At 36.5% G+C, this 25,273-nt stretch overlaps 1 protein-coding gene across 1 annotated transcript in view; it reads left to right on the top strand.

Moving 5' to 3' along the window:
* The window catches only part of CUL3 (cullin 3), an 89,683-nt gene extending 64,732 nt beyond the window's left edge, over positions 1-24,951 (top strand). The window contains exons 8-16 of the mRNA XM_034655271.1: positions 970-1,146; positions 2,688-2,858; positions 3,444-3,551; positions 8,142-8,266; positions 8,717-8,813; positions 10,287-10,421; positions 16,926-17,112; positions 21,781-21,926; positions 24,472-24,951. Coding sequence (XP_034511162.1) covers positions 970-1,146; positions 2,688-2,858; positions 3,444-3,551; positions 8,142-8,266; positions 8,717-8,813; positions 10,287-10,421; positions 16,926-17,112; positions 21,781-21,926; positions 24,472-24,603 — 1,278 coding nt within the window. The 3' untranslated portion in view covers positions 24,604-24,951. The remainder of the gene's footprint in view (positions 1-969; positions 1,147-2,687; positions 2,859-3,443; positions 3,552-8,141; positions 8,267-8,716; positions 8,814-10,286; positions 10,422-16,925; positions 17,113-21,780; positions 21,927-24,471) is intronic.
* The last annotated feature ends 322 nt before the right edge of the window (positions 24,952-25,273 follow it).

Genomic DNA, 25,273 nt, shown 5'->3' with positions numbered 1-25,273 from the left:
TTTTTGTTGCCTGATTGCTGTTGCAAGGACTTCTAGTACTATGTTGAATAATAGTGGCGAGAGTGGGCATCCTTGTCGTGTTCCTGATCTTATCCGCATTGAGAATGATATTTGCTGTAGGCTTTTCGTAGATGGTTTTTATGAAATTGAGGAACGTACCTTCTATCCCTACACTCTGAAGTGTTTTAATCAGGAAAGGATGGTATTTTGTCAAATGCTTTTTCTGCATCAATTGAGAGGATCATATGGTTCTTGACTCTTTTCTTGTTGATATGAATTATCACACTGATCGATTTTAACTTTATTTTCTCAATGAAAAAAGAATACATGAAATTATCCTGAATATTTCAGAATTTTTGCAAAGTATGTATCTTTTATATCAGGGAACCAAGTTCAACTGCTGCTTTTCATTTGTTAAACCTGTTTGATGAAGACCTTGTTTAAATGGTTTCAGGAATGAAAATCACTGCTTTTTTTATGCTTTAGGGTTCATATACTTGGGGGTATTATACGAAAAAAATAACTGTTTTCAGTTAAATACTTTTTGTTCAAAAATGTGCTTTCAGGCAGTGCTGTGGATAGATTATGCCCCATGTTTTTCGTATATATGCCCCATGTTTGAGTATAAATAATCACTTTTTGGTGCATTTTTGAAGGTGATTTTCTTGGGCTTTACCCATTCAGTCACGACAGAGAAGCGTGTAGAAAAATAGTTCAGGGGTTCGTTAGTTCATCTTCAATAGAGTAATGTATAAGTGGAAAATACACTACTTCCCTCATTGCTGACATGTTTAATATGGCCTTAGGTAAAGTATTGGAAATGATAATAATGCAAAACTGATAAGTTTAACACCGAGTGCACCCTTTATTACCAGCGAAGTTAAGATAAACATACCTGATTGTAAGTGTATTGTTTATAGAAAAAAATTATTATAATGTATCCTGAATTTCTTTGTTTCTATTTGGAAGGGCTTATTGGATCTGAAGAGTAGGTTTGATCGCTTCCTCCAGGAATCGTTCAATAATGACCGGCTCTTTAAACAAACTATCGCGGGTGACTTTGAGTATTTTCTCAACCTCAACTCCAGGTCCCCTGAATACCTCTCATTATTTATTGATGATAAGCTGAAGAAGGGAGTCAAAGGGGTGAGTATTAAAGCATTTGAACACATTACATTTTATTTGTACATTTAAAATTGGATATAAAATTAGGAAATACAAAAATAGGAGATTTTGTAGATATGAAATTAAGCCTGTTCCTTTGCTATGCTTTAAATGTGTGCTGTGATTGAAAAGGATTATTTAAGGTATCTGAAATGGTCAAAAGTACTTTGACACTTCACCTAATGCATAATTTACATCAGAACCAAACAACTACACAGTCACAATTGTTCAACAGTCTTTATGGTCTGTGAGGATTTGATATGCTGTAGAGATAGAGGTAATAGGGAACTAGAAGACAACTGTCATAGCATGGAATGTTGCTCACTCTCATCTGGTTCTGGGAGTTACATATCAAACAATAATACTTGGATGCCAAGAATGTGAAGGAGTAGATTAGAACTGCTATCAGAAAGTAGTTTGAAAGCCTTTATTATATATCTGGGATCTTACAGTGTAGAAAATCAAATTAAGCATATTGTGATCACAAATAGATTGGTCTTTTTAACTTTGTCTTAGAATTTGTGAAACAAGAGGGAAAAGCAGCAAATAGCCACAGAATTTCCAGCCGGCTATAACAACGAAGAAACAAACAAGAGGAAGATCACGATAGGAAAGACAACATCCATTTAGTCTTCATATTTTTAAATATATGCTTAATAAAATCTACAGTATCATCTTGCCCTTATTTAAGAGATAAAGACAGGGGCCTTTATAGTCTTTGGATTATATAACCAATTAGTACTCTTCTGTTTGCACAAGGTAGATTTTTAATGAGCTGATATGGAAATACCTCTGTTGTCTGTATTAAGTTTCTCCCTAAATGCTATTGAAGAGCATTCTATTTTGTGATTAAAATTTCATTTCAGGGGCACTTGGGTGGCTCAGTCGTTAAGTATCTGCCTTCAGCTCAGGTCATGATCCCAGGGTCCTGGGGATCGAGCCCTGCATCGGCTCAGCGGAGAGTCTGCTCTCCCTCTGCCCCTCACCCCCTGCCCCAGCTCATGCTCTCTCTCTCACTTGCTCGCTCTCAAATAAATAAAATCTTTAAAAAAAAAAAATTTCATTTCATTTGTTCTCAGTCATCCTTTAATCCAGCCATTATCCCCTCATTTCCTCCATTCAGTGGTTGGTAGCCCTTTAAGGGAGGGAACTCCAGTCCCTGATCCATGGTGCTACTCTGTGAAGTAGGAGGCACATTCTCAAACTAGGTTGCTCCTGACAGCATCTCTTAACCAGACTATTTACGTTTGTTCAAGTCTTGTTTTTGTTTTTTAGAGAGGTAGGGGGAGGGAAGGGGCAGAGAGAGGGAGAGTGAGAATGAGAATTCCAAGCAGGCTCCGTGCCCAGCACAGCCTAACACAGGGCTCGATCATGACCTGAGCTGAAATCAAGAGTCAGACGCTCAACGCACTGAGCCACCTAGGCGCCCCAGTCTTGTTTTTCAACTGCAGATGAACTGTGGTACTACTTTTGTAGAACTAAAGTTTTGTAATTATTAAATTGTCTTTTCATTGATTTTGCAGCTAACAGAACAAGAAGTAGAAACAATATTGGATAAGGCAATGGTCCTTTTTAGGTTTATGCAAGAAAAAGATGTATTTGAACGTTATTATAAACAACACTTGGCAAGGAGACTTCTCACAAATAAAAGTGTTTCTGATGACTCTGAAAAAAATATGATATCTAAGTTAAAGGTAAGGTGTATATAAGCTGGAATGATGCACTTCTAACTAATGTTTATCACATGATTGAACACCACAACATGTGATTAGAAAATATATAATTAATTTAAAATACTTATTTCTATAAATTAATAAAGCTGGATTTTTTGAGCAGGTTGCACTTAGATTTGTTTAGGGTTCTGGGACATTCAGAGTTTCTTGGAATTTCTCTTGGTGTGGCAGGATACATTCATGGAGGTCTGGGGGAGGATTAGTGTAAGGGAAACGGGAAAGGGAGTGTCACCATTTAGTACGATTTCACAAAGTGTGGCCATAGACTACGTGTACTCCTATCACCTGAGCTGTCTATTAAACACATAGAGTGTTGGTCCGTACCTTTAGTGAGGTGTATTGGGATCTCCAAGACAGTCTGTGAACCTGCATTTTAAAATCCATGGGTTACTCTTAAACACACTGAAGTCTGGTAGCCACAGGTTTAGAGCAACTACTGGAAAGATTTAGAAAGGATGTCAGTTACATGGAAGAGTTTATTTCTTTGTATATTTGCTCATAGAAAAATCCATTGTTTATGTGTGTATATTTGCATTTTTCTTCCAGACTGAATGCGGATGTCAGTTCACATCAAAACTGGAAGGAATGTTTAGGGATATGAGCATCTCAAACACAACTATGGATGAATTCAGGCAGCATCTACAGGCAACTGGGGTAAGATTTCTCCATTGAGTTCTACTTATCTGTGAAGTCTTTTGTAATGGCTCTTTCATCATCTTAAGCTGAACTGCTGGTATCATTTCTTTAAATGTTATTAGTGGCAACATTTGTATTGTCTGTGTGTACTTTAAAAATTATTCTACCCCAGGGGCGCCTGGGTGGCACAGCGGTTAAGCGTCTGCCTTCGGCTCAGGGCGTGATCCCGGCGTTATGGGATCGAGCCCCATATCGGGCTCCTCTGCTGGAAGCCTGCTTCTTCCTCCTTGTGTTGCCTCTCTCACTGGCTGTCTCTATCTCTATCAAATAAATAAATAAAATCTTAAAAAAAAAATTATTCTACCCCATATAAACCCCTTTTTAAACTATTAACGTTAAAATATTTTTTTCTTATTCTCCTAAAACTTAGTTTATCCTCTCCGCGTGACAGAATGTGAAAATTTAATAGAATGATTCCACTGTTGTAACCATTATAGATTGTGGAAAGAAGACAGGGCTTGGGCAAGCTTGCTGAGTTTAGTACTCTTCTCTCACTTTTATCCCCCCAGGATTGTGCAGTCTTAGAATTGTAACCTGACCTACCTCTGTATACTCTAGTATTCTCATCTGTAAGAAGATCAGCATAAAGGGGTCTGACGTTCTCAGAGCCCGTGGGAGATGAACAAGAGTATAAAAACGCTGACATTAGTGTGTTTATAAATAAGGTTTTGTATTGTGACTCCCAGAAGGCAGTAAAGCTGCAGCTTACATGGCTTTGGAGTCAAATGGGGTTTTTGTGAGGATTTAATGAAGTTCAGATTTTTTTTTTTTTTTTTTTTTTTACTGTTTTTCAACTTCACCTTAAGTTTAGAGAAATTCACAGGTTTTCTTTATAAAAGTTTTCTTTCTCAAGTGACCATATACAACTTCATGATTAAGACCTGTAACAGCCATTTAAAAACTTTGGAGGTCATTCCTCTGATTTTCTTCTCTATCTCACTCTTTTTGAGAGAGAGAGAGAGCATTCAGGGCAGGGAGTGGTGGGAAAGGGCAGAGGAAGGGAGAGAATCTTAAGCAGGCTGCATGCCCAGGAGCCTGACAGGGGGCTGGATCTCATGACCCTGAGATCATGACCTGAACTGAAACTAAGAGTCAGATGCTTAACCAACTGAGGCACCCAGAGTGCCCCCATTCCTTTGATATTTAGATATGAAACTCATCATCACTTAATACTGCTCCCAGTCTCATCATAGACCAGTTACGGATACACACACACACATATAAAGGCATTCTGACTCAGAGGGACTTCTGGTCTCTCTCCATTGTAAATAGTTATATGATTTGCTTCATAAAGTTTATTGTGGAGAGGGCTGAGAGCAGGAAAGATACAACAAGTCTGACAAATAGAAATCTTGTTGGGCATGAACTGAATAATGTGGTTATCCTAGGTACTTTTTTTCTTTTTTAGATTTAGAGATTTGTGTTTGATTCTGTCTGATACATTAATATAATTATATTTTCATGCGAAAGAATTATTTTTCCTGTTTATTTTTTTCTTCCACTAATCCTACACATATTGAGTGCTTTAGGGATATAACCTGGTCTGAGTAAATATTTTGTTGAAATAAACCATCTGTAAGAGAAATGTTCCTGTATGGGTTCCCACTTTTACTATTTAAGTGTCTAATTACCTTGTCTGTGATCGGTGAAGGTCTTTTGATAGGAAAATTATATTCTTTTTTTTTTTTTTAAAGATTTTATTCATTCGTTCATTCGACAGAGATAGAGACAGCCAGCGAGAGAGGGAACACAAGCAGGCGGAGTGGGAGAGGAAGAAGCAGGCTCAATAGCAGAAGAGCCTGATGGGGCTCGATCCCATAACGCCGGGATCACGCCCTGAGCCGAAGGCAGACGCTTAACCGCTGTGCCACCCAGGCGTCCCGGAAAATTATATTCTTTACTCTTGACCACTTTGTTGCCATTCTTCATTTTTAAAAAGGGGAGGGGGCTAGTTGTTCAGCATGATGATTTTATCAGATCCTGTTTGCCTTTCTTTTCTGTACAAAGTTTGTAACTTTTTCATTTATCTTAATAATTCAAATATATCTTGCATTTTGCGGTAGAATATTTGTTGAATAATTTGCTAACTGCAGTAAGTTAGATGCTCAGAGTTACGTATGTGCTAATCTGGTTGCAGTTTCCACTTAGTGAAAGGCCATTATTTGCCTACAGTTATTGGCTTTTTTTAATTGTTTATGCTAAGGATCTTAAGCTTTAAGTCTTTCTAAGCCTTAATCTGTATTAGAAAGATTTGATGAAAAGTGGCAAAATAATCAGAACAAATATTGAGACTTCTGAAATCTTTGAGCCCTTTTAAAATATCACCAATCCTCAAGCAGATCTTTCTCTGTAACTTTATTAGTTGCTCTTGGCCTGTTGGAGTATATCAAGAGAGAGGCTCTTCCATTTACTTTTAGAAGTAACATGAAAGTGCTTTCTTAAAATTCAAATAATACTTGTGCTGTATTTTATTTAGATAAATCTTAATTATTATGCTGAAGGAAATTTTATGTACTTGTCCATTTTTTCCTGTGTTTTTATTTAAAGAACTAGGACAGGGGCAGGGAAGCCAGGCTTTCTATTATATTTCTGTTTACTTATATCAGCAAGTAATATTATATCCCAGCAGACTTTTCTGATACCTCAGTCTCTCTATCCTCATCCCTGTCATGTACTATCTTTGAATATAAGTTGAATGTCTTCAAAATATTACTAAAAAAGCTATAGGAAGAGATAGAAACCACTAAAGCAATAGTTCTTTTGAGTTTCTTCGTTTTTTGGGGGTTTTTTTGTTTTGTTTTGTTTTTTTTTTCCCCATTTAACAAATAATTAAGTGCTTTCCATACCAAGCATTGTTTGGGCACTGGTTATACAGCAGAGAATGGAAGATACTTAATTCCCTTCCATGACGGAACTTCCATTCTAATCTGGGAGACAAATGACAAACAAGATAAGCACATAGCACCTTAGCTGGCGATCGGTGCGATCGGTGATATGGAGGAAATCTGTAGTGGCAAAGTGGTGAGGGAAGGCTTCCTTTAAAAACTGACATTTTGAGGAAAGATAGGGAGCAGCCTGGGTACATGGGAGAAAGGAGAAAAGACTATTGTCTTGGTTGGATTGAATCAAGTTATGACAACATTCCTGCCACTTGAAAATGCACCACTCCCACTGCCAACCTCTGCTCTTCATCTAAGAGTCTTTCCTGTGGCCCTCTCTCCTCTGCGGCGTCTAAGGGTACTGGTTCAACTTCTGTTTGTTCGTTCATTTGTTTAAGATTTTATCTATTTATTTATTTATCTGTTTATTTGAGAGACCCTGCACAAGCAGGGTCAGGGGCAGACGGAGAAGTAGACTCCTGGCTGAGCAGGGAGCCCAACGTGGGGCTTGATCCCAGAACTTCAGGATCAAGGCCTTGAACCAAAGGCAGCCACTTAACCAACTGAGCTACCCAGGCGCCGCCCCCCCCCCAGTTCAACTTCTTTAAAATTGAGTAGTCATTTAGTAGATACTTGTGAAGAAATCTGAGTGTGGCATAGTTCTTGATAATTACGAAGTTTAGCTAAACTTCCCTTTAAAAAAATCTATCACTGGGGCGCCTGGGTGGCACAGCGGTTGAGCGTCTGCCTTCGGCTCAGGGCGTGATCCCGGCGTTGTGGGATCGAGCCCCACATCAGGCTCTTCCGCACTGAGCCTGCTTCTTCCTCTCCCACTCCCCTGCTTGTGTTCCCTCTCTCGCTGGCTGTCTCTATCTCTGTCGAATAAATAAATAAAAAAATCTTTAAAAAAAAAAATCTATCACTAATCATCCAGGTTAGATAAACATGGAAAAATGGTTAGAACAAGCTGTGAATATCAATAATAAAGATAATATTTCATCCTGAGGAATTCCCATTAATGTGTTTTCTAGTTTTCTTTAAAATTTATGTATAAAGAAGAAAATCTCTAACTATGACAGTAATGCTAGCATATATTTTGTAGAGGTGGTTATCCATTATCCAGTATTTATAGAGCACACTGTGTGGAACTGGATCTGCAGTGTCCTATGCAGAGGTGGTTCAAATGAGAACTACATGTGAAAACCTGAAAGTTTTGATCAGTGTAGTTGAAGTGTGAACGGGATATTAGAAATAGGTTGTTAATATGGTAAAAATATTTAAAAGCTAAGATGAAAGATTAATATCCTTAAGACGAAAGATTTAGAATTCTTTCTAAAATGATACTGATAGGGCCCATTGACATTTTATCTAAAAAAACATAAGGGTCAAAACTTCACTTTTCTCAGTGACACCAGTAAGACTTTGTTCATATACTAAGAACTCTGCTTTGGTCATTATTTTAAAATCAGTATCTTAAGCAATAATTATAGATATTTGCCAAGATAGTTAAAATTTGGAAAACACTGATCTCATCTTTAAGAAGATAAGTTTTATTTGCTAGATTTTGGACATGGAGCTAACTACTTGGATAACTCTAATGCAGTCTGTATGGAATGGAAAACAAATCCTAGTTAATTTGAGGGGGACATCATTTTTATCTTTTACACAGGTATCTTTAGGTGGTGTTGATCTCACAGTCCGGGTGCTCACGACAGGATATTGGCCCACTCAGTCAGCCACACCAAAGTGCAACATCCCACCAGCACCAAGACATGCTTTTGAGATATTCAGAAGGTAAACATAAATCAAACTTTGTGTTTGTACGTACAAATAATTGTCCAAAATTGAAATAAACTTGAGCATTAGTGGTGTTCCTGATTGAGGATGAATTTATGCTATTTTTTTACCACGTGTTCAAAAGGAGAAGTTGTTCTTTATGCTTTTTAATATGTAAAAATGAGTTGCATAAACTCTTTGAAGAGGACTGTTTTCCATGGTTAAGAGCGTAATTTGCATTGTTGATGTGTGCCCCTGGCTTAGAGCAAATTGATGACTGGGTTACTATGGAGAAAAGTGATCTTATGAAGAGTAGCAGCTTGGCAGCAGGCCAAAGGGCAAAGTATACTAATAGAAATTAATGTTTCCCTTATACATAAACGCTTGTTAAGGGTTGTTATCCTGTAGTTTATAATTCCAAATGTGTAAATTACATGACTCTCTAAAACCTGGTTTGATTTGCTAAAGGTTTTACTTAGCCAAACACAGTGGTCGACAGCTCACACTCCAGCATCATATGGGTTCTGCAGATCTCAATGCCACATTTTATGGACCAGTTAAAAAGGTAAATATTGATAGCTTGAACATACTTACATTAAGTAATCTAAAGTTAGTTTATAGAATTGATTTCTGATTCTTGTTGACCTGGGTAAATTATGTATTTCTCTTTACCTTTCTACTTATCTGAAGTACTCAAAAGGGGAAACTGGCTTTAACTTCTCTTCTCTCAGTTGGTTAGCTTCATTGGACGGTATGAAGACTATCAGTAGACTTCCTTCAGGAATATATAATAAGACAATCGTGCATTTTATTTACAAGATTAAATTTGAGACTATTGCATAAGATAATGAAATGTAAATTGATTTGAGAGCATACAGAGCTGTGAGTCCCTTTTCAAAATCCTCAGTCTTTTATAATCCTTATTTCCAGTACATCAAAACCAGGAAAATTAACACGAGATTTGGTGAGATAGACAAAATAATTATTAAAGTGGTTATTATAAAAATTAGCAAGGCACTAGTGAACTGCCTTCATTTAAAAAATGTAATTTCTTTTTTATATCGAAAATTGTGAGGTTTAGGCTAACAATTTACTTTCATTGCTTAGGTATAAATCAAATCAGTCATTTGCCTTCAAATAAAAAAATAATAAGCTTTTAGAAAAACATACCCAAGGAAGAATACCCAAGTTGTTATTTAGGCAGCAAATAACTGTTTTATTCTATATTTTAATAATAGTGCTACTGGTTTCATATGTCACTGTAACACTCATTTTTTTTTTAATGTCAATGTCTACACATTCTGATTTTTAGATTTAATTGAAATGGGAAGTACTCTTTATAATTCATTTAATTGAATGATGTTTGACACTGTCATATGAGTGTAAGTGGGAAAGTTAAGGATACTAAACACTCAGCTTTTAATTATTGCTTACTGTTGTTTTAGAGGAGAGGGTTTTTTCCTAAATAATCATGTTTTCTTTTGAAGTCTTATTAAACAGATCAGTGGGTTATAAAAATAGTTCTATGTTAATTACTAAAGACTTAAATTTCTATTTTGTACTTAAATCGTAGAGCAGGAACAGACTTAAGGATGGCAGAGATCTTTTCCCCCCGTCCTGTGGTGTTATTTGATCTCTTGCTGTGATCAGACCACAAAGAAGGAAACCACTACTACTTTTGGTAGCTTGTAAAATGGCGGTGTTGTCTTTAAAGTCCAGTATCCCATCGTGTACTGTTAAAATAATTTTGGTATAACTATAAGGAATTGTTGATTCATTATTTGCTCAGATACAATAAAATGTTCATAATGGGGAAAGAGAAGACAGTCCTTAAAGATTTAGTGTGCGTATGTGTGTGTACACATAGCCATACACATACCCATTTTTTTAAGTGACATTTCCTTTTTATGTAGGAATAAGTTATGTAGTTTTGCTAAGGGGAGAGTTGGATATTGCAGTGCTTATTTTTGAAAAGCATACAGTTAAAGTTATCAGGAGATAATTTTATCTTGTTTATATTTCTTAAAAAATGAAACAGGAAGATGGATCCGAAGTTGGTGTTGGAGGGGCACAAGTAACGGGCTCTAATACACGGAAGCACATATTGCAGGTCTCCACTTTCCAGATGACCATTTTAATGCTCTTTAATAATAGAGAAAAATACACGTTTGAGGTATGGGTTAGTTATATAAATTTTAAGCATTTGTATTATTTCTGATTCTCACCTGTTACTGGAGTCTTTCTTATTTGAGTAACCTTTAAAGTTAATATTATTTTAATACTACTATTATTGTTATTATTAAGTAACCTTTGAATACTATTAGGGAAAACAGCATAAAACTGGGCTTTGGAACTGTATGAACACCATACACATATTGGGTCACATTTCATTTAGTTTGTTAAAAATCACCTGTATCGAAGCATAAGTTTTACATGATAAAACATGTCCCATCTAAGTGCATAATTTGATGAGTTTTAACAGATCTGCGTACCTGTATAAGTGCCATCACAATCAAGGTACAGAATATTACACCCTAAATTTTTATACCCCTTTGCAGTCATTTCCCTCCCCCTTCCTAAGACTGCCGGTGATCCGCTTTATATTGCTGTAGATTCGTTTTGCCTTACTAGAATTTCAGATAAATGGAATCCTAGAATATGTGTTGCTGTTGTCCATTTTCTTTCCCATCACATACTTTTGAAATTCACCCATGTTGGTGTGTGTATAGTTTCAGTAGTTCATTCCTTTTTATTGCTGAGTGATACTCTAGTATATGGATTTACTATGTTTTCTTTATCCAGTCACCTATTGATGGGCTTTTGGGTTGTTCCCAGATTTAGGGTGTTATGAATAGAGAGCTATGTTGAACTTTTTGGGAGACCCAAGCTGTGTCCCAAAGTGTTGTGCTAGTTGTACATTCCTGCCAGCAGTGTAGGGGAGAGTTCCAGTTGCCCCACATCCTCTGCAAAATTTTAATAGTCTTTTCATTTTAACTGTTTAACTTGGTGCATAATTGTATGTCATTGTGGATTTAATTTGCCTTTCCTTGACTGGGAAGATGTTGAGCATCCCCTGTGTTCCTGTGCCACTTTCATGTCTTGTTTGGTGAAGTGTCTATTCCTATTTTTATTGGATTGTTAAAAAGCTTTTTATAAATTTGGGATACAAATCCTTTGTCAGACCTATGTGCTGTGAATATTTTCACAGTCTGTCATTTGCCTTTTCATCTTCTTTAAATGATATATTTTTTTTTTAAGATTTTATTTATTTTTTATTTGACAGAGATAGAGACAGCCAGCGAGAGAGGGAACACAAGCAGGGGGAGTGGGAGAGGAAGAAGCAGGCTCACAGCAGAGGAGCCTGATGTGGGGCTCGATCCCATAACGCCGGGATCACGCCCTGAGCCGAAGGCAGACGCTCAACCGCTGTGCCACCCAGGCGCCCCTTAAATGATATTTTTTGAAGAGCAGAAGTTTTTAACATTGAAAAAGTCCAGTTGCCACTTCTTTCCTTTTGTAGTTCATGCTTTTGATATCCTAGCTAAGAAATTACTGGCTACCGTAAGGTCACAAAGATTTTCTTCTGTATTTTCTTCTAAGCAGCTTCTTAGTTTTTGCTTTCACATTTAGATCTGTGATCAGTTTCAGGCTAATTTTTTTTATGTGGTTAAGATTAATGTTTAAGAATTATTTCCCCACCTTGGAGTGGCTGGCTGGCTCAGTCAGTAGAACATATAACTGGATCTCAGAGTCATGAGTTTGAGCCCCCGTTGGGGGTAGAGTTTATTTTAAAAAAATAAAAATAAAGATTTATTTCCCCCCACACACAGATAATCAGTTGTTCATTCCATCGTCATTTGTTAAAAAGACTGTTCTTTTCCCTTTAAATTACGTTGGCACCTTTATGAAAAAAATCAATTGACCATATATGTGGGTCTGTTTCTGCACTCTGAGCTATTTCGTTGATTTCTGCATCTGTCCTCAGGCTAGTTTGACACTACCTTGATAGTGTCAAATTTCTTTTGTATATTCATCTTCTTTTTTTTTTTTTTTTCTTTCCTCCTTTAAGTCCTTTGATTACTTGGTCTTCTCCCTTACCTTACCGGGTATGTTGGAGTTGAAATAAAAATCATGTGATTCTTAAGTTTAAATTTAAGATAAAGAATAAATACTTTGAAAAGCTGTAAAATTACTGCCGTATTTATACTTAATTGAAAGTCAGTTTTCAGATACAGGTGAACATAGAAATAAGTTAAAGTTCGAAATTTAGAGCAAAATTAAATTAAATTGTAGGCCTATTTTAGTACCTGCCTCCATACTTCCATTTATATAATGGACATAATTGAGAGAGATCATTTTTATTATTTTATTTCTTTCAAGGAAATGTTTTGAAACCCAAGTGTGACTAAGTCAAGAAGTTTTGTTCTTACCTGTTTCCAGATGTGTCTTGCCTAGGGAGCAATGTTAATTGTCAAGCACAAGTTACTTGTGATTTAGTCCCAAGGATATTGATTAAGCAAGTATTGAGTACCTTACTCAAGTCGTAAGCCTCTTCAAACAGAGGTGGAATTAAATTCTAACAGCTTGAATGTTTTAATCTGCAGCTGCCTTGGGTAATATATTTTAAGCAAAATAAACTGCTCAATAAATGCTAATGTTGGTTTTCAGAGTCCTGCTTTGTAAAGAGCTGGTGAAAATAATGAGAGAAACAAAAATATAAACTAATTTTCTAAAGCCGTTATTAGAATTACTAGTAATTTTATTGGTTCAGGCTTACTCTTCCCTTTCCCAAATGGCTTGGGATCACTAATGCTAATGAGCATCATTAGGTAGAGGATAAAATTAAGCAGAACATTCCTCTAATATTTCACATTTTAGCTAAGTCACAAAGCAGATGCCTGAGCATAAATGGCATATGTAGGATGCTATTCCTGTGGCTCCCAAAGCCTTCTATCTGCTTGCATCTTGAACAGGGGTCATTGTGAGAAGGCACTTCAAGTTGTACTCATACCATGTGTTACATTGTAGTCTGCTGCGTAAGTTATTAGCCTGCTCTTTTACAGAAATCACCTCCACAAATTAGAGAAGACAGTTAATACTTTTTAAAAGGAAGCTGATTTTTAAACTTCAGTATTCTTTCTTTTATGAGTTCAGTAAAATGGTATATTAGTTATTTAATGCTACATAACACATCTTAAAACTTAGTGGTTAAAACAACCAGTAACGATTTATTCTCTTCCCTGGTTTCTGTGGGGTTAAAGATTTAGGTGGGGCTGGGTTGGGTAGTTTTGGCTCAGTTTCTCATGAGGTTGTAAAGATGTCAGCGGGGGTGTCAGTCACCTAATGTTTTTGTCTGGGCCGGAAAATGCACTTCCAGGCTATTGGTATACTCTTCCTTTCATAAGGCTGACAAGTTCATTTCACCTATTGATAAAGAGGTCTTAGTTTCTCTTCATATGGGCCTTACCACATAGTTGTCCTTGCGTCCTGTTGGCTAATTCTTCTCCCTAAAGTGAGCCATCCAAGAGACCCAGGCAGAACCTGAAATGCCTTTATGATCTAGTCTTAGAAGTCACATATTGTCATTTTCTGATTTTCTTGATCACCCAAGTCAGTCCTGATATGCTGAGGGGGTCACACAGAGTTAAAGCGTACCAGGATCAGGGGCACCTAGGTGGCACAGTCGTTAAGCATCTGCCTTCGGCTCAGGGCGTGATCCCAGTGTTCTGGGATCGAGCCCCACATCAGGCTTCTCCGCTGGGAGCCTATTTCTTCCTCTCCCACTCCCCCTGCCTGTGTTGCCTCTCTCACTGGCTGTCTCTCTGTCAAATAAATAAAATCTTAAAAACAAACAAACAAAAACCAAAAAACATACCAGGATCATTACAGACCGTCTTAGAAGCTGCCTGCAAAAGGTGGCATTTATTCGTAGTGTCACATTCATCCACAGTAGTCAGGCTGCTAAAGCTTTTTCCTCTTTTTATGTATTTCTTTAATTAATAGAAGTTTGTATTATTTAAAACAGCTAAAATCAGGACAGACATAAAGTGGATAGTATAGTTTGGATTATTGTAACATTTGGTTTTTGAAAGAGATGTGGGTATTAATTAATACATATTTTTCTGAATGTTCTTTATTATAGTTCTTAAATTTTTCTGAGAATGAGTATGAAGTATAAAAACTAATAATGGACAATAGCAAAATTAATGTCAGGCAGTAGAATATAAATAGAAAATGATCAAACAATATTGATAATTGATACTTCATTAAGAAGTTGTAACAATCATTAATGACATAATTTCACATCATATAAAGGAAAATGGTTGGAAGTACAAGGTGAAATAGTTCACAATCACAGAAGTCCCTCACAGATGTACTGACTGACCAGACAACAAAAAAGAAGATCTCATAATTAAGATTTCATAATTACCAAATTAAAATTGAAAGCTTTACAGAGAACTTTGAACTCAGAAACAAAATACCCATATTGCTCTTAGGAAATATCTGAGGGTGGCATAACCTTATTACTAAAAGTGAACAAGAATACAAAAAAGAAAAAGCGATAGGTTATTCAAGTTTAAATGCACAAATCTTGAATAAAATACTAGCAAGTCCTATTCAGTGGTGTATTGAAAGAGTGATCCATATGTCCAAATAGGATTTATTCCTGGAATACAAAGAAGAAATTTATTAATATAGTTAAGATTTTATTATAATAATAATTAAGTGACCACTTGCTATCTTGCCAGACTTCAAGGAGAAAGTCAATTAATGATTTCTACAGATGTACAAAAAGCATTTGTGGAAGTCAGTCTTCGTTTCATATTTCCAGGATCTGGGGGACCCTTAACCACCTAACTATAGAATGAAATGCCTTTAATGTTACAAGGGCATATCTGATGAGAGACCTAAGCAAGCAGTAGTTCGTAGTAAAATATTAGACCCCTTCCCATTAAAGTTAGGAACAAGCTTTAGGATATCTGCCTTTATCACTGTTCCTCAGTATTGTTCTATAGGTCCTAACTAACACACCAAGAAAAAAAAAAGTTTTATACAATATCTGGAGTTTGCAAAATTTGTAGACAATGTGTTACCAACTGAGACCATTGTCTGAGGGGAGTTCAGTTGAAAAATCAACTTTTCTATAAATCAGAGTTAATCAGAAAATGAGATGAGGGAAGTTATATTTTAAATAAGAATCATAATCTTCCTAGGAATCATTCTAACAAGAAAGGCAGAAGACTTCTACCAAAAGGGCAACAAAAGCAAAAGAATATAAAAGGGCAAATGTGCCCAGATGGGAAATTTACACGTTATAGAGGAGATGTCCCATTTACGATTAACATTAATACCATTGTATGAATGGGCATGTTCATGTACATACATATGTATTTGTATTCCCGTGTGTGTATGTAGATATGTAGGAAAAGTCTTAAAGGATGCACACTGAATTGCAGTAGTCCCCTCTGGGAATGATCTGTAATATAAAATATCACCTTAAAAAGTATTTCTAGTTCTTTGAATATGATTAAGCAATAGCATATGTAAATAAGTCACTTTTAGCATGTACATAAAAATTATAATGAATATTCTAGTAACAGCACCTATTTAATTTGCTGGAATTAACATAGCATTTGAAATGACTAACAAAGATAGAAATACAGAGATCATTTGAGGCAAAGGAATGCCTCATCACTAAATTCACATTTCTCTCAATCCTCACTTACCTGACAGTCCTTTAGAGCAACCTGAGCTATTGCTCACATTTGTGAGAGAGAGAATGACTTTGCAGATCAGTTATATCATCAATGTCCCCATTTTCATGCCCATTTTTCCTGAGCTGCTTTTGAGAAAGAAATAGCTCTGTACAGAATATCAGAGCAACATATCTGGTGGAAACATAGATCCCTGTAGATGTGTAGGAACTAAATCATACACGTGTGCAATTCTCCTATTGCCCCATGGACCTAAGAGGTGTATAATGAACCAAAAAATTACACATTCATTCTTTCTTTCCCACACTGCTTTTTTTTCAGTATTACATTTTATTCATACCATGATATGTAGCAAAAAATATCACTTGCACTTCAAAACAGATTTCTTAACTGTTTTTTGTGTTTAGAATCAATTATCAGGTGTATAATTTTTTTTTCATTTGGTCATACAGGCAGTAAATACGGTCAACTTGGATTATAAATTTTTGTATGATAGAAGGCCTTAGCTCAGGCTCACTTTCCTTCAATCTATGAAGAAAGTTGCTGAGCAGAAGTAGTGTATATCAATTTGGGGGGAAGATAGTAGAGTATTTCTAAAATTAGCAGTCCTTTGTTGGTTAACACTTTATTTTTACCTAAATATTAAGGCAGCTCAGTAGTAATCTCTGCTGGATGACATTTTTAGATCAGGCCTTGTATTTCCTGAAATAAAAAAGTACATGTCTTTTCAATATTTTGTAACTTGAATCACCTTTTCTTCAGTTTCTCCAAATAAGTGAGATTTTAGTGAAGGGTCCTAATTCTTTGTCATAAACTCTTTGTTGCAAAGGGAGTTCTTTGTTGTAAATTATCTCTTTAATGGAATTACCTCTCTCTAACTACTTTCTGCTTGGTCAGTTTTACTTATTAATCTACTGTAATCTTTCAAAAAGTTTAATTATGTCAATCTGATGGAATTTCAGGAAATTCAGCAAGAGACGGATATCCCTGAAAGAGAACTTGTTAGAGCTCTGCAGTCCCTTGCCTGTGGTAAACCAACACAGCGGGTTCTTACAAAAGAGCCCAAATCCAAGGAAATAGAAAATGGCCACATATTCACAGTTAATGATCAGTTCACATCCAAACTACACAGAGTCAAGATTCAAACAGGTATCTGGAATTATGTTTCTTTCCTCTTAAAAAATGATACTTTTTCTTCTAAAGAAATTATTATCTGTTGGATTTCTGTCTTTAAAAAAAGTAATGCTTTTCTGGTTCTGCATGACACATAGGCTTAAGGAATAAAGTTTTTATTCATATGTGTTCCTGTCAAAATACAGTTGAATCCAAGTAGAGTAAGCATTTAAAGTAATTGGTAGTGTGAACAGGGTACTTCTTTCTATATGGTTTTCAAGAAGGAAATACAATTTTATTAATATATTGGTAGTTACAAAATAACTTTTTAATTGGCCGAGTTAACTAATAATGGGCATCTCTTTTTAAAACTGATTTACAGATTTCTCAAAGTCGGGGTTATCTATCTAGTGTGATTTTTAAATGCAGCTATTTATGTTTTGATAGATAATCTTCTAAGTTTCAAAACCTTAAAATCCATATTATCTCTCTACTTTAAAAACCTAGAAATGATCCTATTGTAACAATTTTTAGTGTGTTTTTATTTTTAAATTAATGAACATCCTATTATATATTTAACATAATGTATAATATGTGTTTTCTGTGTTTTTAAGGGGGAAAAGGCACTTTTACCTTTGCTGATGTTTAAAATTCTAACATAGTTTGTTCCCTGATTTCAGATTTAGCGTTAGATAAACTTCCCAGGGCTGGCTTCATCCATTACAGCTATGTATGTAGTCTATGTAGTAAAACAGTATTTTAAAATAAGTTTTTGGGGCGCCTGGGTGGCTCAGTCGTTAAGCGTCTGCCTTCGGCTCAGGGCGTGATCCCAAGGTTCTGGGATCGAGCCCCATATTGGGCTCCTCTGCCGGGAGCCTGCTTCTTCCTCTCCTACTCCCCCTGCTTGTGGTCCCTCTCTCTCTGGCTGTCTCTCTCTGTCAAATAAATAAATAGAATCTTAAAAAAAAAATAAAATAAGTTTTTAAAATGTTTGTGGTTCTTTTGATTTTAAAAAATTGTGTTTATATTTACATTAATAAAAAGATGAAGTCTTTTAAAAATTATTTTTATGTCAAATATGTAATTGATTGCCAGATTACATTCATTCAGAAACGTTACATACACACCTCTGCTGACCTTTTTGACCCTGATTGGATTTGTATGCCCTTTGAAGCAGAGTGGTATCGCTTTTTAAAAGCATTGCCTGTTTTGTCCCATAGTTGCAGACCATATATCATTGTATCTTCATCACCAAAATGGCTCCATGTTTGGACACAGATGTAAATTGACAATAAAATAAAACTACACTAAAGAGAGTCATGGAATAAAATATCTTGTTTTCCCTAGTGTAAGACATAAGACTTTATAGTTTTGGGCAGATGCAGGTTTTGAATTTCAGGACTTGTTTGTATCCTAGATTTAGAGGAAGATGTGTGGTGATATACATATATCTGAATTACCAAACCTCACCCTGCTTTACCCTAAATAACTCTTGGTAATCCCACATTCCATCATGTCCAGCAGTAATATTTTCAGATACTATTATTGTTTTCAAAAAAATACTCTTCTCTTCATGGATTTTTAATTTTGGGTGGTGGTGGTCTTTGTTAGTATTTAATTTAATTTTTTTTTAAAGATTTTATTTATTTATTTGACAGAGATAGAGACAGCCAGCAAGAGAGGGAACACAAGCAGGGGGAGTGGGAGAGGAAGAAGCAGGCTCATAGCAGAGGAGCCTGATGTGGGGCTCGATCCCATAACGCCAGGATCACGCCCTGAGCCGAAGGCAGATGCTTAACTGTTGTGCCACCCAGGCGCCCCTTTGTTAGTATTTTAGATCTAATTAAAATAGAATTTTTAGGGGTGCCTGGGTACGTGCCCAACTCGCAATTTCAGCTCAGGTCATGATCTCGGGGTTGTGAGATTGAGCCCCGAATCAGGCTTTGTGCTGGGCGTGGAGCCTGTTTGGGATATTCTCTCCCTCCGCCCGTTCCCCCTCCCCACTCTCACTCACTTTCTCTCTCTCCAATAAATCTTTTTAAAAAAACAGGAAGCTTTGATGTAAACTGTTTGTGTGTATAGTACTTTAAATCTAGTTAAAATAGGAATACAGTTATATATGATAAGGAATTCAACTAGATGATCTCTTAAAGTTCTTTTCAGCTATAAAATCTATAAAATTCTGTAAAGAAATAATGTTTTCATTTTGGAATATTACTTAGATTATCATGACGCTTAAAAATATTTTATGTAAGTTAAAATTTTCTCTCTGGTGAGAAACTATTTTGACCACATAGGTTTTCTTAAGTTGTCAAAATACATCTTGCCTTTTGGCTCATTATCAAAGATGCAGAGACTTTGTCCTTACTTAATTCTGCCTTTACTATAGTCAGTAAAAGAAGTTCAAAAAAAGAAGTTAAATACATTACTCAAATAGCACAGCCTTTGAAAAGAATTAGATTCATTGTAATCTACAGCAGTTTCTATAGTTCACAGTCCTCCCTGACACCACCAGTCACGTTTCCCTTGCCCTTTCCCTGATACAGTTGGTACATATGTACCCCATTGCAAGAGCAAATGCCTCTATTATCTTTTTCTTGAAGGGTATGGTGTGAGGCTCTGGGAGTGAGCTCCTGCCCTCATATTTTAAAAAAATCATAACTCAGTGTGTATCACCACAGTCTTCCCATATCTTGGAATATACCTCTTTAGGTGGCCAAATCCAAAGAACAAAATAGATTGTTTTAAAAAACTATTTCTTCCTCCAACTTTTCAAATCCATAGAAAAAGTTAGAAACACCATAGTGGATGAAGGTATATTGCCATCACCAGTATTTATGAGTCATTAAGCTTTGTGCCCCATTTGCTCTGGTGCCTTTGACCCCACCCTCCCCCTCTCCCTCTAATTGCTACAGTATTATAAATGAAACAGCAAACATCACACTTCTCCCCACCCCAAATACTTCAGCATACATTTATTTCTTTAAGATATTTTCTAAAATAATTATAATACTGTGTCACACCCAAGAAAGTTAATAACTCCATACATATTTATTTGTATAAATAAATACTTGTGCACCGCCCATATTTGTCCACAGTTGTCTCAAAAATGCCTTTCAGGAGAACCTGGGTGGCTCAGTGGTTAAGCATCTGACTCTTGATTTCAGCTCAAGTCATGATCTCGGGGTCATGGGATCAAGCCCTGAATTGGGCTCTGCGCTCAGTGGGGAGTCTGCTTGAGATTCTCTCTTCTCCCTCCCCCCTCCCTGCACTCTCTTCATTCTCTCTTTAAAATAAATAAATCTTTTTTAAAAAATAGCTTTCATTTCTTACTTTTTAAATCCAGGATTCAGTCATGGTTTCCCCATTAAATTGATTTTTATGTCTTATTTCTGTTTACTCTAAAAACAGTATCTCTTTTTTTTTTTTTTCATGACATTGACTTTTTTGAGGAAAGGCATTATTCTTTCTTAGTAAGTCATCTTAATCTAATTTTACTCTTTTTTGTTAAGATATTGATTAACTTGGGAAAGGATACTGAAAATAGAATTCTTAACCAAGGGGTTCTAATTAGAAATAGCTGAATGGATATGCACACCAGAATGATGTTCTACTAAATTGTACAGTCTGCTATCTTGTGGGTGTGTCTGTACCTAAGTCACAATGTCTTATGTGCTTCTTTGTAATTTTCCAGTTTCTGCCTCCAGAAATTTCATATCTGTTTCTCATTGATGACCAAATAAATAAAAAATCAGTTGCCATTTTTCTTTCTCTGTTATTTCAATCAGAGCAGAGTTGGTAAGAGAAAGGGACTTCTATATTTAATCCCTGAACAATTGCCTTGAAGACGGTAGGCAATAACACAGAAAGACTTCTCTTCTCCAGAAGGTTGGAATAGAATATGCATTAGTGATAATAATGAGATTGTGATGGAAAAAATTAATAAGATATATGATAAGAAATTTTTAGGTAGTCTGTGACAGGTACAGATAAATTATTTGTTCCTTTAACTGACATCTCAGTGGTACTTTCTAACTATTTATTGAGCTAACTACATCTTGGCAACAAATAACTCTTTCCTCCTCTTAAAATATCTTGGCGTGATGTTAATAAAGTACTAGTTGACCCCACAATGAAAATTATTTACTGGTAATTTTTCTACTAAATATATCCAGCTACCATTTTTCTTCCAGGAGAGGAATCCTTGTATTTTATAAAAATAAATTGGCTTTATTATCTCTATAAAATTAAATTCCTAGTATTTAAAAAGAGTAAGTTAGAATTGCAAAGATTTTTTTTTTAAGATTTTATTTATTTATTTGACAGAGATAGAGACAGTCAGTGAGAGAGGGAACACAAGCAGGGGGAGTGGGAGAGGAAGAAGCAGGCTCCCAGCAGAGGAGCCTGACGTGGGGCTCGATCCCGTAACGCCGGGATCACGCCCTGAGCCGAAGGCAGGCGCTTAACCGCTGTGCCACCCAGGCGCCCCAGAATTGCAAGAGTTTTATACCTATGATCGTTAGTTATTTAAATATTTGTTAAGATATAGGCACCTTTTGAATGTTTACTTGAATTAATAAGTCTGTGTGTATACTGAGGTTGAAATTGGTTTTTCTATGTGGATAATACTAAATTATATTGTTTGTTTATAAACTGCATTTTTCATTACGTGGTAATTACATGGTAAGTGTCTTTTTCTTTTAGTTGCTGCCAAACAAGGTGAATCTGACCCTGAAAGGAAAGAAACGAGGCAGAAAGTGGATGACGACAGAAAACATGAGATCGAAGCTGCTATTGTGCGGATAATGAAATCCAGAAAGAAGATGCAGCACAATGTATTAGTAGCAGAGGTGAGGGCGCTTCAGAACTAGATTAATGTCGGAAAAGCAAAATAATATTAACAGTTCAAATTTAGGAAATTACTATATTCAAGTTGTTTAAAATATAATTTTAAAATTAGGAAATCAGAGTCAGGTAATACTTAATCATTAAAAGTATGGCACTTGATAATTAAGCAGCAGTACATCCAAATATGTGCACACTTTAGGAACTAATAATAACTATTTAGGAACTATTAACTAATAATAAAAAATAATAGAATATTGTCACACAAAGAATAAAAAATTTTCCCTGCTAAATATTTTTGTGTTAAACAAGCTACTTTTATTTCTAAAAATAAGTGTTGCCGTTGAAATAGGTAAGAAATGATTAAGGCTGAATGAAGTATTGGTAGAGGATAGAGATCTAAGTGAAGAGGAGTGGGAAGTAGAATCGACAGGACTTACTGGTCATGGGAAACGAGGGGAGTCAAGGACTCGTAGGTTTCTGGCTTGGAGGCTGAATGGAGAAGGAGGGGCTGCGTGCTGCTGTGTTCTGTGTTAGCAGTATTTTACATCACATGGCAGAGGAAGAGAATTACATGATACACTGGTCAGTCATTTCAGAACTCATGACATGTTGGCAGTTAGGTTAACTCATTAGTTTTCCCAGCCATTTCCATGGCTCTGGTAGAGTGACATCGATGGCAGTGCCTTGAGAAGGAAGTGGAGCTGAAAGCACCAAGAGAGGGCCTCGTCCTTCGAGATGCTGGCTCGTGGGAAGAGGCGGAGAGCAGTAGTAGGGGACTGAGTGTTAAGTTGAGGTATCCTGGGTTTTGTTTTTCTGATGGGAAGATATTCAGTATGTTTATATCCTAAGGATAAAGAGGAATACTTGAAAGAAAATGGGGTTGAGGGCAGTTGAAAGGTGAGAGGACTGTGTAGGGAACACAGGTGGGTGGTAGACGTGTTGACAAAGATATTACTGACTCTGCCTCTCTCGAGAACCCAGGGCAGGGTGCAGGGGGTGTGCTAAGCAAGGGTGGATACAAGTTTGAATAAATGTGGTGGGAGTGTGAGGAATTGCAGACTGAAACAGGATGTGAGGTGATAGTGCTCAGGAACTTGGTCAGCTCGAACATACTAAATTTGTGTTATCAGCGTATACTAGAGATTGGCAGGCTTTTTTTTAATGTTCAATTGTAGTGTGAAAGCAGCCACCGATAACAAAGGAGTGTGGCTGTGTTCCAGTAAGGATTTACAGAATAGGCCACGGGGCTGTGTTTGGCCTGTGGGCTGCATCTTGTTATCTCCTGGTCTTCCCCAAAGGTGTAAAAACGACAGCTTTACTCAGCGATGAACCGAGTAGTAGATTCTGAATGATGTAGTAAGTGTGGGGTGGGTGTTTGTCGAAGAGGACCAGGGGAGCCTGGGAGCTGAGAGTACTGTTGAGAGTGTAGCGGAAAGTGATCTTGCATGCAGTCTGGACCCCGTCAAGAAGGAGGTGGGGTCAAAAGAAGTTGTAAGTAGCTTAGAAGAAAGGGTCAGAGGTTGGGAGATCTCCCATGGGCTGAGAACAAGTTTGCTGATGCTGGAGCAATAATACTGGAAGGGAGGTAGATTTTAGCTGGAGGCAGAAGTCCTGAAGTTCAGATGTCAGAGAATTGTCAGTCCATTGTGGCCTTGGAAAGTGAGCTGTGCAACAGGAGTAGGAAAGCTGGCTTGTGGATGGGTGGGTGTTCTGCAAGAGAGGCAGGCAGGGTGGATCAGTGGGGAGGGCATGAACCTTGGGGGCAGAAAGGTTTAGATTCTCATCTCTAACTAATGGGCTCTGTTGGCTTTTAGTGCATGTCAGTGTTCCTGTCTGGCTATTTTCCTCATTTGTAAAAGGAGACAACCTACTTCGCAGGATTAAGAGCATTAAATAAATTAATACATGCAGAGTAACCAGTGCACAGTCAGACTTTGGCTGCTGCTGTGGTTACCATTTTATTTTTACCGGTGTCACAGTACCCAGAATCCTGACAGCAGCTGGAGAAAAGAATGACAACAGTAGCACTTAACCAGGCCCAGACTACACCATTAATTCATTTAGCTTATGCAACAACTTGATGACGTTCATTTACTTTCCCAGGGGCCCAGTGCTCATAAATGGGAGAGCTGGCATTTGAATCTAGGTACTCTGGGGTCCAGAGTATGTGCTCTTAAATACATTATGCTTCCCAGATGTGTGAATTGGGAGAGTAACCCAGAAGTTAGTAGACTTACGGTATCAAAATGGTTAAACCATAATGTGTTACTCATTCATGCTAATATATTCCAACTAATTCTTAACTACTAACCCACTTCAGCATTCATATTCTAATGTGAAGGAGGCATGTTCTAACCCATATATTACATTTTCAAATAAAACCTTTTTAATTAAAGTTAAATTTTTGACTTTGGTAATCAGATTATTAGAGTTTGATCTGAATCTTAAAGTGACACATCACTTCTCTTCAAAGATAAGTTTTGTGTGTTTATATGGAAATTTAAAAATTTTCTGGTAAGAATTAGTTTTTTTTACTTTCTCTTTTAGGTAACTCAGCAGTTGAAGGCTCGATTCTTACCAAGTCCAGTTGTTATTAAGAAACGTATTGAAGGACTTATTGAGAGAGAATATTTGGCACGAACACCTGAGGATCGCAAAGTATACACATATGTAGCATAAAATGCGTTCAGAAATTTGATTTATTCTTGGACTGTACTCTTCGCATGGACTGAGAAGTTCTTTTAAATCATTAAATATTAAGACGACCATCTCTTCTATTAAATTACAGTACATGTTCTAGACCATTCAGATCAAGCCTTTACTCCCTTTGAGAGTTTTCAACATCAATTGATTGAGCTTCAGGCTTTAACAACGTTTATCCCTGTAGAGATCATCTTTACAGTTCCTCGGGAAAATGTGAATGTGCCGCGTTTTGTTTTCAATACTGTATGAAAACAGGAAAAAATAAAACAAAAATTTAGAAAATACAGCTCATTAAAATAAAATTGTTGGATTTCATTTCCCCAGGTCTTCAGTGTTGATGTAAATGTGTTTTTGTAGTGTTGCTTAGCACTTTGCGCATTGTATAAGTTGGGTAACAAAAATGGTAAAAGAAATGACGCAGTTCCCAGTTATCTTGCTCTGCTTAAGACACTTCTTTAGCTAGTCCTATTGTTTAATTTAAAGGTTTGATAAATATACAAAGACCCAAACATACATTTGAGCATGCTTTATTCTACCACTTGCACTTACTAATCTTCTAGCCTTATGACCAGGAACCTTTATTTTGGGCTCTATACACTCCCTGATTTGGTTTTCCCCTATTGTATTTTGAGATTTCCCAAATTAA

This window comes from Ailuropoda melanoleuca, chromosome 2 (genome assembly GCF_002007445.2).
Source record: "Ailuropoda melanoleuca isolate Jingjing chromosome 2, ASM200744v2, whole genome shotgun sequence".
Classification (NCBI taxonomy): domain Eukaryota; kingdom Metazoa; phylum Chordata; class Mammalia; order Carnivora; family Ursidae; genus Ailuropoda; species Ailuropoda melanoleuca.
Note: the sequence above shows the minus strand (reverse complement) of the source record. Positions and strands in the feature narration are given on the sequence as shown.